The sequence below is a fragment of the Gymnoscopelus microlampas genome (genome assembly GCF_963454915.1).
Source record: "Gymnoscopelus microlampas genome assembly, chromosome: 9".
Classification (NCBI taxonomy): domain Eukaryota; kingdom Metazoa; phylum Chordata; class Actinopteri; order Myctophiformes; family Myctophidae; genus Gymnoscopelus; species Gymnoscopelus microlampas.
In genome coordinates, this window is record NC_139946.1 from 33,402,030 (window position 1) to 33,414,857 (window position 12,828).

Genomic DNA, 12,828 nt, shown 5'->3' on the forward strand with positions numbered 1-12,828 from the left:
AGCAAAGTCTGGTGGAGTCTGCCGTACCAACATTTCACAGACTGCACACGCATATGAGCATGTCACAAATAAAGTCTCTTGAATCTTGGCATGAATAAATTAACGATCAAGATCAGGAAAATTACATATTTGCGTGTAAAGAGACACCATTAATTTCCACTTAACAAGCCCCTCAGGGTATTCTTCTTTCATTTTTATGCTTTGCTCTGTGATTTCTTGGCATGCGTTTGACTGGAGATTTGGGATAACCCATTAAAATAGTGTTAACCTCACATCATGAAATGCACACAAGCCAGGCAATGGTTAGCACAGTGGGATATCAAATGCATTTTTATGAATACCATCAACAATAACACAACAGACAAAATCTCTCCTTGCGGCAGTGATAGGGCTCATCAAGATGAGCTAAATACAGCATCAGCAACACCCCCACACGCATACATGCGCAGGACATGTGACCAAAAGCTGTGTCGGGTCATCCCCTACCCCAGAGATCACTGCAGCTGTCCATGTGAGAGCTGCACTGTACTACTCACAAGTCCATTAAAACACTCAAAATGGCACACGGGTAAATGTGGACCCACTGCTAAATACAATCACACGAGTGACTCTAGAGAGGGAGCTGTTTAGAGGGGCACCAGAGAGGAGTCAAAGTCTTAAGCCTGACGCGTCGGTGAATCACAGGTCACTGTGGCATCCATCGCTAAGAGGCAATGAAGCATGACCATGATCACAGGCTCCGGGCTGTGTCAATAATGGTGCCTGTGGTTCACTGCACTTGTGATAAATGAGTGTAATCTGGCTACGCTGTGAGTGCATGTTGTTCTACATTATGTAAAAAGACAGATATTAAAACCCCAGATCGCACATGTCAACCACTTCAGAATCAGAACGCAGTAGAGATCATCACTGTACAAAAGTATGGTGATAGAGCCTAAACTCCCCACCAACGGCTGCTTTCCATGTTCTTCCTCCTTTCTGCACACCTTCTCCTCATGACCTGCCTCTGCAAGCCAAAACTATGCACTGCACTCCCACCACAAAGAGGGAGAAAAATAGCCTGATTAAAACCACTGACTTTTAAAAGAATAACATTTCGCCCCCTGGCCCACCCCAACTCTTTTCTTTCCATGACTTTGGGTGTATTTGTATATCAAGTTGCCATGTAAACATAACAGCAACATGCTCAGATTGGGGGGCTGGGGGGTGAACACAGAGTTTCAGTGCGGTCATTCCTTTGTTTTCTTTGTAGCTGAGGAGAGTGTGTGACCAATCAAAGAGTATATTCCGATTCAGTCACCCTGTGTAAAACCAAGCTGCATGTACCATTAAATGAGGATTAAATTCTTGCTCTCAAAACAAATTGTGTCAAAAAAATGTGTACAAGTTGAACAGCAACAAATATTTATATAGAGAAAAGTGCTGCAAAGTGTAAACTACCACACACACCTGTCAGGGCAGTGACAAATGAGCCATCAAATCGATCATTCATTTGGAGAGAATTCTAAACCTGCTCTAATCTAAAAGACCAACAAAAAGTAACAAAAATGTGCCCCCATTTCACCTAAAACGAACAAGGTATCGGGCTGCATCAATAATGCATCTACCCAACATGAATCATTCAGTCGTGTGCCTTGGAAGATAAAACGGTGTGTAGAAATACACCTGTTACGCCACCATGTAGCATATTCCATTAGTACAAACCAGAGAGAGACTGTTAATTGATGAGTGAATGTTCTTGTTGCAAAGACAGAAACAGTGCCTCAAACTCAATAGGAAATAGATCTTGCAAAGGAGTGAGTATCTGACAGCGCGGTCTGCTAAATTGAGGGTTCCCAACTTCTCAGACCGGGAACCCCCAAAATAATCATATTTGAACTGGGGACCCCCCACCTTGACAAGCTTTTAATATTGTGAAAATAGCCAAAACTACAAGCTCACACCGCCTCACACAGCAAGGCAGTGTGAACTTGTAGATCGGCTATTTCCATAATGTTTGCCTCTTCTTACATAATATTTGACAATTTGGTATTACACAGGACACCAATGGAAACAAGCCTTAGTGCTTTCTTGGGTTTAATCCTTTAAGCATCCTTTTGTATAGAACTGTACTTTCTGTGCTTTTTTTGCAAACTGTTAATAAAGTATTCAATCTTATTATTATTATCGTTATTATTTCTATGCAGCACCACAGTGGTATCAGCACCCAACTCCACAGTCAGAGCAATCACAAAGGAAGGAGTACTACACCTGTGTCATTATCACCTGGAAGGCTTCACTATTAGCACACAATCACCAGACCAGTGTAGCACCAAGCCAATACACAACATGGAATGTTTACAAGAAGAGAATGTAAACAAGTAAACTAAACACAAGACTTCCTACTAACATACAATGCCTTATTATGCACGCTGTGAGGAATGTGTAGTTTCAATATTATCAAGCCCATCACTCTTTGAAATGAGACCGTAAAACAGACAGGACCACCAAAGAATAAATAATCATCACAGCACCACCTAGCTGTAATATGCGATTGTTTTGTCTGGTGTGTATTTTACTCGTAGAACTCTTTACGAACTCGTCTGATCCCAGTAACAACACTAAAGTGGCAATTCCGTTAAGTTAGTAGCTGTAGTTAAATAACCCATCTTGTTGTGTTAAGTCGCGTTGGGAATGCATTAATAAACACTAACACTGAACGTGGAGCGCATTCAACGAAAGTTATTTTGTATAGGCTAATATAAGTGATCGACGATTTAGTAAAGTTCAACATTGACTTTAAGCGTACCGACACAACTAGAAGAGCTAATGTAAATGAACGACATGGGTGTTTGCTGTGCAGATGAATGTAAGCGAATCCCATCGGTCCGTTCCAGTCAATAGTCTGTTCCCATGGAGGACCTACAGAGCCACCTGCTCCGAATCCAAATGAGCGAGCAAAACAAAAAAAAAAACACAAAGCTCGATCAAACTTTAGCTGCGTCGTAACGACAGAGACACATTGGCAATAGTCTATAGATACGAGGCAAATAGATGTTGCACACTGCAACGCAGCAGCCGTTCAAACATCTTAGTGGAACTACGCCTGTACGTGTTAGCATTAGCGAGCCACCTGTAGCTTGAATAGCAACCACCATAGACCGATAGCAACATCTCCACGGCGTTACTTACATAGCAACGACTCATAGTGACGATCGAGCCGTTTCCTTTACAGTACAAACAGCGCATCCAGAAGCGTTGCCGATGCGTTTGGCCCCAAGTTGTTATTACTTACAGGGAGTTGTTATTAATGTGTTTTTAGTTTAAATTAAATCAAAACTGGGGGAAGTCCGTTAACGTTACGGTGAACATGGGGGCAGGAAGGAAGCGACAAGGAAGGGAAAGTTATGACATGGAAGGGAAACGGAGGGGCTGGCGATGCAATTCAATCCTGGTGTATTTTTAATCCAAAGTCAGATTAATTTCATGTCTCTAATGCTTTTAAGATATAGTCACCTTTGCCTTGAGAAACCTTCTGCCATGGTTGTTGTGCTCTCTTTATCCCTCTCTCTCTCTCTCTCTCTCTCACTTGCTCGCTGACTTCCAGGCAGTTGCTGCTGCTGTTGCTGAGTGTTGCGGCCGTTGGTAAGTAACTGTCTCCACGGCTACAGTCACTATGGTGCGAGGGGGTCTCGAGGCAACTGTTGCTACCCTCCGCTGACTACGTCACACACAGCCCCCACCGAAACCACTAGACCCCGCCCAGTTCTAATGAAACACAACATGACCACTAGGGGGCGTTCTTAAGCTGGTTCTTACCACTGAAAATATCGTTGGGGGGGGGGGGGGGGGGCTGAAGTGGTTAACGTATGTTTTGTAATAATAATCAAAATCTACAAAGAAACTAGTAACTAAAGTTTTCAAAATAATTGTAGTGGAGTAAATAAATACTCCAGTAAAGTAAAAAATACCTTAAAATGGTACTTAAGTACAGTACTTGAGTAAATGTACTTTCCGCCTCTGCCTACAGTACCTTTCTAACAAAATAAAGTGCCGCCTGTACAGGAGGAATTGTTTGAGAGAACTGTCTATTTGCTTTAAAAGGATTCCTGGCTAATAAGCATTGCCCTCTATAACTAAACTAACTAAAAACACACAATATTTTATTCATTTTATTAACAGTTCATCTTTTACTCAAGAGGGACAATGCCCCGCATGTTGATTATGTCATTTGTCCATGTGTGGTCCAGCCTTCAATGTATGGAATGCATGTGCAAATAAAACATATTTAAAATATTGATTTGATGCTCATATAACCTTGGGAAGTATTACTTTATTTGCACATGCATACATTCCCTAGGGCTAGACCACACATGGGCAAATTACATCATCAACATGCGATGGGCATTGTCCTCCCGCTTGAGTAAAAGATGAACTATTTATAAAATATTTAAGGTGTTTTTAATTGTATATATATGTAGTTATAGAGGGCAATTATAAAGTATCAAGGCATAAAAGGCTTATTAGCCAGGGATCCTTTTAAAGCAAATAGACAGTTCTCTCATCTCTCAAACAATTCTGTCTGTCAATATACTCATCCTCACATCAACTGAAACACAAGTGAGTTCATTTGTCCACATATAACACACAGGGTGGTTTGGTTGCCAGCATAACCTCGTAGCAGAACCTGACCGACCCTGAATCAAAAACTTACAATCACGCCACCAGTCAGAGCCTGAAAAAAACCTGTCATTTAAATGTACTAGCGTCTAGTGCATTTAATGGCTGGTGCCCAACAGGCATTGGTCTAGTGACTAGATTGGTCTAGTGTAGTGACTAGACCAAACAATGTGCCTGTTGGGAACCGGCCCACAATACCCGTTGTACCCATTGTCAGAGAAGAGTACCTGTTGTTGAGCACCCAATACCCATTGTAGTCTGTCTGTCTGTCTGTCTGTCTGTCTGTCTGTGTCCCCTTTATGCCCATATATGGAGATCTCTGTATCTGTCTGTCCTTGTCCCTTTTATTCCCATATATGGAGATCCCTGATGTCATCATCAGTATGCACATATGGGCGTCAGCCCTGATATGCCCATCATTGGCGTTTCTGGCCATCCTGGCACCCTTGGTGAGACCTTATATTTGACGGTTGTCATAAATTTCAACTTGGCTATCAGTGATTAATTAATCATTGATATCAACCAAATCCATCCAAAATGTAATCCAAAATTAAGTTTAAATTCTATCTATATATATAATCAATACTTTCAGACAAGCCTGGATTAGCCTACAATGTTGTTTTATTTTAAAATGTGAGTTGTTTGCCATGTTCCAATTTCATTGCTCTCATTGTTGCTGTGTGGCATCAAATAAGCTACTTGCTGTCGTGTAGACAGAGTTTGGATAGCCATGTCTCAAACTCTAATGTGTGCACTCTCCAACACTCAACCAGTCCATCTGGATTTTTATTCAGGTGCATCCATCCTCAATATGCCTTTGTTATATGCATGTGTACCTGCACATGAAAACAAATTGAAATAAATAAATGAATACAAATACCATTGTTTTTGCCATTTTTTGGAGTCTAAAGACTTGCAGGTCACCCATTACATTGTTTTGGTGAAGGCTATGAAGGCTATGAAGGCTATGAAGGCTATGAAGTTGCGCTGCCTGGCAACCTGCTGTTTGTTATGTGGAGTGAGGTGGACAAAGACGCTTCACCTGTGTTTCAAATTCAACTGGCGTGAGGGTAAGTAGATAATGACAGAATTTAGGTTTTGGTGTTAACTATTCCTTTAAAGCTGTACATCTGTGGTAAGCTGGAACTATTGTTACCTTTACCACTAGTGCTTAGGTGTAGTATTTTTTAAAGCCAACAAAAAAAACCTGACTGCTGTCAGCTATACTGCTATTTATCACACCTGTTTTGCAATTGGTTTTCTTCCTTGGAGTTTTGAAATGGCATTATATTATTCATCTTTGCGACAGAAGAAAATACATTTCTGTAGTAGGCTACAAATTACTTATTCTCATCAGACAGTTTGATACATTCCACATGCATATGCCTGATCAGAGCTGAACTACAATATCTTTTATACAAATTGTTAATATTGAAAATCCTGTGGACCTTTGTTGTGTGTGAAATGAAACACCACTAGTTAAACTAACTGGTACAGGAACCCAAATGCGGGTAAATGTAATCTTTGGTGCGTAAGTCAACAAAAAGAAAATCACTTGGGTGTTAAAGTAGCTCACATCATATGTGCTTAAGAAAGGTATCTGGCGTTAAAATATGTATATAGTATCAAAAGTAAAAGTACAAGTATCAAAAGTAAAAGTATAAAGACCTTTTCATAATATAAAGAAACAACACAGACAGAAATGTTGTCTACTTCTATACTACAGTACCTCTCACTACTTTCAGAATAATGTAGCTTTCAAGCAGTTCAGCAATGTCTTTTTTTCACCATGTAGCTCGCACATCAACATAAAAGAGCACAACAATCAATCAATCAATCAAAGTTTATTTATATAGCACGTTTCATACATCAAGTGCAGTTCAATGTGCTTCATCACAGGGGTTTTGTGTGCAGTTCATCCATCACAGACCAATGAGACCATCCATTTGTAACTATTTCTGAGTTGAGTGGATGTTGACAATTACACCAAAGAAATTATTCTCCTTATGCATCGATTAGCTTATCGATTAGTTTTGTGTAGATTTTGTCCATCTTCCAGAAATGAAAAAACCTTTCATTCATACGAACATGTGAACACTTCACCTTGCCGCTGGCAAGGTGAAGTGTTCACATGTTCGTATACTCTTCACACAAAGACGCTTCCATGCTCAGAACACAATGAAATATCGATTTCCTATTCTCTTAATATCAAAATCTAAGCCTGTGCACCAAGGACTGACACTGAACTTTTCCTATTAAACATCAAAATGCAGTATGAAGCAGGCTCTAATAAGTTACCATAATGGACAAAATGTGTCCATTATTGTGTCCTATCGGACCTATACAACAAACGGTCTTGTGGCCCCCGTCTTCAAGTCATTCAGTAACAGGAGTCTCCATGTCTCTCCAGCTCTTTATTAAACAGAAAATGCATTTTCAGGTTGGGATACCAATTTTATCCAATCAGGATAGAGCACTAAGCCAGGATACAGATTAAACCAGTGAAATTGGAAGTGATGACACAAAGAAATGAGCAGACAAAATTATAACTGGAACACTATAAAGAATTAAATTGATAAATGGGTACTCTCTCCTGATTGGCTGACATTTTGTCACCTACCTGAAAATGTGTTTTCTGTTTATTAAAGAGCATAAGAGCATAGAGAGACCCCTGTGACTGAACAAACATTATATAGCAGTGCTTTAACCTTTAAGCTCAGTGTGCCAAGTTCAACTTGAAATTGGCAGTTTTGTCTTCCTGCTATTTAAATCTCAACCACATGATGGCAGCACATATCCATAGTATGGGACAAAGTGTTCTCTATCAGCAAGGTCAGCTATGAGCTACTATCAAGCTTTTTCTTACCTACTCTATTTATAGATATATATTCATTAAAAGCACTGTATGGTTATATTCAGGACTGAGGTGAGTATTAAAACACCCTAACGTTTAGGGTGTTTAGGGCCTAAACAGACTGCTATATTTCTAGTATTTAATTCTGTGTGTGTGTGTGTGTGTGTGTGTGTGTGTGTGTGTGTGTGTGTGTGTGTGTGTGTGTGTGTGTGTGTGTGTGTGTGTGTGTGTGTGTGTGTGTGTGTGTGTGTGTGTGTGTGTGTGTGTGTGTGTTTTTACTCTGTGAAATCAGAGTAAATGGCATGAACACAATTATAGCTAACAATTATAATTGTATTACTGTATACTATGAAAGCAGAGGCGTCATTTAATCTAAAATCAGATTAATCTGCAAAGATTAAGATGTGGAGGAAATATGAATAATTTACATGCATTTTTAGGTTAAAAATGAGAGCTAGGGGTTGGCAATGGTTTAAATAAATTCATATCAACATATTCTTGTTAAGAAACTTTAGGGGCCCTATTTTCGCCGGTGCCTTACCCATCATCCTTAAACCTCTTTGCCATTTTTAACTATTTTTAAAAACATGTTCAAATAGTTCAATAATAGCCAATCTTCAAGGTCACAACGTGTTGATGTAGATCGGCTAGTTGAACTATTAGATTTTTTTTTTTTAAATAGTAATAAATGGCAAAGAAGTTTAGGGATAGTGGGTAAGGCACCGGCGAAAATATGGTGTTTTTCCTTTGTAGTGAACAAGAAAAACCTTTATGCCAGTATGTGATAAATAGTATTAGCAATAGTAATTATCCAACCCAACGCTTTCCTGCCTTGGTCAGTATGTTAGTTTTTTTATTGCATTATCTGTAATACTCACATTGTATGTTCTATGCTCAGGTTGATAACCCTGCCTTATCAAATTGTACTAAGTCAACCATGGTTACCTCTGAGGCCACCCTAGTTCCTTATCTGCACCAAAGAGATGATGTAATAACGTCCATCTGTTTGTCTGTGGGTTTGTGTGTCTATGACAAATATATCACAAAACGTAATGGCCAGCTTCCATTGCAATGAAATTTGCTCTGTACGTACATGCTCCCAAGAGGAAGAAACCTGTTGATTTTGGTGAACCCATGACCTTTCCTCTCATGCCACCATCAAGCCACACTTTCAAAAAAGAAAACGGTTGAGATTATTACACTTTGCCAGAGTGGATTCTTCCAGTTAGTAACTGGTTCTGTTATACTGTATGTAAAACAACTGGAGACTGTTGCTTATTTTTCCAAGACACAGTCACATTGTTTGCGCAAATGGTGCATCCTGCGTGCTTTTGTGTGATCGCATTACACATAAGTCTGCACAGACTTATGTGAAATGTTTTTCTTACTTCATGAAGATATTCTCAAAATCTAATAAATTATGTTAATGCTTTAAAAATAATTTTACTCTTGGTAACCTTTATGGTAATGGTGACCTAAGGTAACATAAAAATCAGGCATGAGGGAAACAAGCAAGATCTTTAAATAGATTAGAGTAGAAATGGGAGATGAAATGCACCTAGGAATGAAAATCCTGTCTGAACACATTGATTGATTGTTTTATTTGATTGTACAGGTGGGAGTTAAATGCGGCTGGGCAAAAAGCTGCCTCAGAATCAGAATCAGCTGTATTATTATATCACAAGTTTACAGATGTAAAACAGTGGGTGAAATTCCTTTTTGTGCAAATTCTATCGTTTTTGTGACGTCCATAAAAGACAAAGGGAAGCAGAGGAGGCGGGCAGCCTGTCGCGCCTCTCACAGCGCCGTATTAGAGTTCTGTTCAGAGGTAATTTAAGGTCAGATTTTGTTGCACAACTAACATATCAGCAACCAAATGCAATACCTTGGTTGACTGTTGACCTATTCCCCCTGAAAGCAGTTTCTGAATTAAAAAAGGTGGTGGCAGTTGGGAAAGAAACTGCCATGTGTGTACATACCCTGGGTTATGTACACCAACCATGTACGTGTGTGTGTGTGTGTGTGTGTGTGTGTGTGTGTGTGTGTGTGTGTGTGTGTGTGTGTGTGTGTGTGTGTGTGTGTGTGTGTGTGTGTGTGTGTGTGTGTGTGTGTGTGTGTGTGTACCTTTGGGCTACTCAAATACATACACTTCCTTGGGTAGGCTCCCACTAGTTGAGAAAAGGTGGCTGAAATTAAATAGCGTGATCCGAAAGGTTGTTTTTTTTTGGTCTAAAAATCCCACTAACTGGACCAAAGTGTTCAAAACCAACCGACATTGCCATCATCACAGCCCTGCGCTCTCAGTAGCGCTGCTAAAACTGGAAAATGTTAATCTTAGTTAAATATTGGAAGAATATTGTATATTTCCTAAAGAAGGTGCTAGATGATATGCCATGCCATGGGGTCACCATGTACCAGCAGTGGTCATCCAGCAATCTGCCCAATAATTTGTGATATCTTGTTGATATTTTGGCCTGAGGGTGGCACTAGAGCCTACCTCATCCCTCGAACAGTCAGTCTTCATCCACCACTCTCAGCAAGTCTTTTTTTTAAATATTTTGTGTCTATGTGTAAACTTTAGCCTAAGGGTGACAATAGAGGAAAGGCCATGGAGTAACCAAAATCTTTTGCGACAGTCGTTCAGCTTATCTGAATGTCGGTACCCATTGTCAAGTACTTGCAGGCCAGTCTATGACGTCTATGACTACATCAGCAATGTAGTTATTGCCAATTGTATAGTCCCTGTCACTGCCTGGGAGGTTGGCAGCATTTAAGGGACTACAGTATGTAATGACTATTGTTTTCAAACAGAACAAAAATAAATAAATAATCATTTCTATAGGCAACACTATAACTGACACCTCCAAGACCAGGGGAAAAAATGCTAACACTGAAATTATAAGTAAGTAGCCTAAGTAACCCAATTGGGTCAGAGTGGCTTATTGTAGCAACTGAAATAATCCATATTAATGAATAGTAAAAACTAATTCTGAGTCTGACTGATTGAATTTCACACTGGTAATGTATCGGTGACAAGAAAATGCAAGTTAATCCATTATTGTCTCCATAATCAACGTTTTAATTTCAGGGACCCCCAGTTTGGTATGCATTTAGACCCCATAACTTTGACAGCATTAGAGAGTCCATTTGTACACTCTCAGAGTTAAAGATTTGTAAGGGTCAAAACAATATCAGTCATTTAGCTTAAGACCCCGTATACAACTTTGAGAACCATTGGCTTAGGCAACATAAGCAAACAAAGTATACACATTAATAATACTCAGGAATGGATCAAACCACTAATAAACAAAACATAACTCTATAATAAATAGGCAATATTAGCCTACTGCACCAAATTATAATCAGATAACCAAGTCAACAACACCAAACAACAAACTAACATGGTAACCTATAGTAGTTAGTTTGATAGGGAAAGGGACCAGTATGGCCATAGGTAGCACTAGAACGGCTGTGATATTACACCATTAGCCTTCTGAGACATCTAGGGCTAGGCCTCTCAACTGTCTGTAGTAGGCAGTGGAGTAAAGTAACTAAGTACATTTACTCAAGTATTAAGTACAATTTTGAGGTACTTTGACTTTACTAGAGTATTTCCAAATGTCTGTACTTTTACTTCTACTCCACTACATCACAAAAGCAAAAATTGTACTTTTACTCCACTACAATTATTTGAAAACTTTAGTTACTAGTTACTTTGTAGATTTTGATAATTATTTAAAAACATACATTTGCCATTTGAAAATAGATGATCTACAAGCTCACAATGCATCGCTTCGCGGAGCATTGCGAGCTTGTAGATCTGCTATTTTCAAAAGATTTGTATACTTTTGGTACTTAAGCACGTTTTGATACCAATACTTTTGTACTTTTACTCAATTACATTTTGAATTCCGGACTTTTACTTGTAACATAGTATTTACATTGCAGTATTCGTACTTTTAGTGACAAGTAAAATTGAGTACTTGTTCCACCAGTGGTAAATGAAAGGTGCACTTGTTGGCCCAGAGGGCAGGCATGTGGCGGCGGTTAGGCCTTAATTGTTAAGTGACTCACGTCTGATGTTCTACCTCCTCCAGCCTAGTACACGATCACTGAACACCTGCAGGTGGAAGGAGTTAAGTGCTTGTTCTGCAGCCGGGAGGCTCTCATTTAGACGGTAATTCACTGTACATGTAATTGATTGATTTGCTTATTTATTAACTAAGATAATAGATGAAATTACTGCAGCATTGAATAGTTATTGCTAAACGAATTAAAGCAGGAATAGGATACACTGAGGGAATATATCTTATGAATGAGACTCATACACGGAGGTGCACAGTTTCTATTAGCATAATTGCCTCTGGGATTCGGATCATTTTATTTGGACACTCAAAATGTTCTGACTGGAGGCTACGACCGTCTCAAAATCGGCATGTGTGCCCATGGGGACCTAGCCCTGAAACATGACTGTCATACCAAAGCGTCATGTGAACCATGGCTAGGACTTCACCCAGCCTTTGTCTGCTGACAAGACCTGAACCTACCTGATATGACAGCTAGGCAATTTGTAGCCTTGGATCAAGACTATCATAGAGATGTATTTTATCGAGTCTGACTTTTACTTTCGTATCTACGATAGTCTTGGCTAGGACCCCCGAGTGCGTCCTGCACTTTAACCGGTAAAGCCCGTACTTCTCCGTACATGTACACAATAAATATATACGGTGCTTGCCCGGTTGCCCCAAATGTTAACTCGCCCTTCGGAGTCTTTTGTGCAATGTATTAAGTCCGTATTTATCAATAAAGAAGCGTTTTAATCCCGTCTGTGTCGGATTCTGTTGGACGTTTCCTGCATTCCTCAACGGGCGGTAGTGACGGGGCGCATCCGGTGAAAGCCGTATTACACTCATGTAAACAGGAAGAAAACAAGGGGGGGGGAATGGCGTTCGGCCACAGACGGGATTAAAACTATTGAAAAACACGGACTAATACATTGCGCATAGATTTCGAAGAGTGAGTTAAATATGTGGGGCAACCGGGTAAGCACCTTATATTTTGCATTTGTACATTTTCGGAGAAATACGGGCTTTACTGGTGAATGCAGGACACACTGGGGGGTGCTAGCCAAGACTATTGTAGATATAAAAATGTCAAAATCAATAAAAAAAATACATCTATGAGATAGTCTTTGATCCAAGGCTAGGCTGTATGGATTGCAGAAAATGACGACACATGTAAACTAACGGTTAAGCCTTTCTCTGTGAATTATTGACAGATAAGAGGAAGTTCGTTAAATATTTGATTAAACAAAG

At 39.7% G+C, this 12,828-nt stretch overlaps 2 protein-coding genes across 5 annotated transcripts in view; one reads left to right on the forward strand and one right to left on the reverse strand.

The window, feature by feature from the left end:
* rfx2 (regulatory factor X, 2 (influences HLA class II expression)) overlaps positions 1–3,648 on the reverse strand; it is a 34,929-nt gene extending 31,281 nt beyond the window's left edge. For 2 of the 3 annotated variants that reach the window (XM_084066552.1, XM_084066547.1), the window contains exon 1: positions 3,496–3,648. In XM_084066552.1, the coding sequence (XP_083922678.1) occupies positions 3,496–3,521 (26 nt within the window). In that variant the 5' untranslated portion in view covers positions 3,522–3,648. Of the gene's footprint in view, positions 1–3,171; positions 3,339–3,495 lie in introns of those variants that run through there. The other variant, XM_084066549.1, reaches the window with a different exon arrangement.
* Positions 3,649–11,669: 8,021 nt separating this feature from the next.
* Positions 11,670–12,828, forward strand: part of acsbg2 (acyl-CoA synthetase bubblegum family member 2) — a 30,568-nt gene continuing 29,409 nt past the window's right edge. The window contains exon 1 of one of the 2 annotated variants that reach the window (XM_084067520.1): positions 11,670–11,690. Coding sequence is in view for 1 of the 2 variants with exons in the window: in XM_084067518.1 (XP_083923644.1) it covers position 12,529 (1 nt within the window). In the remaining variant the exon portion in view is untranslated. Of the gene's footprint in view, positions 11,691–12,510; positions 12,530–12,828 lie in introns of those variants that run through there. The other variant, XM_084067518.1, reaches the window with a different exon arrangement.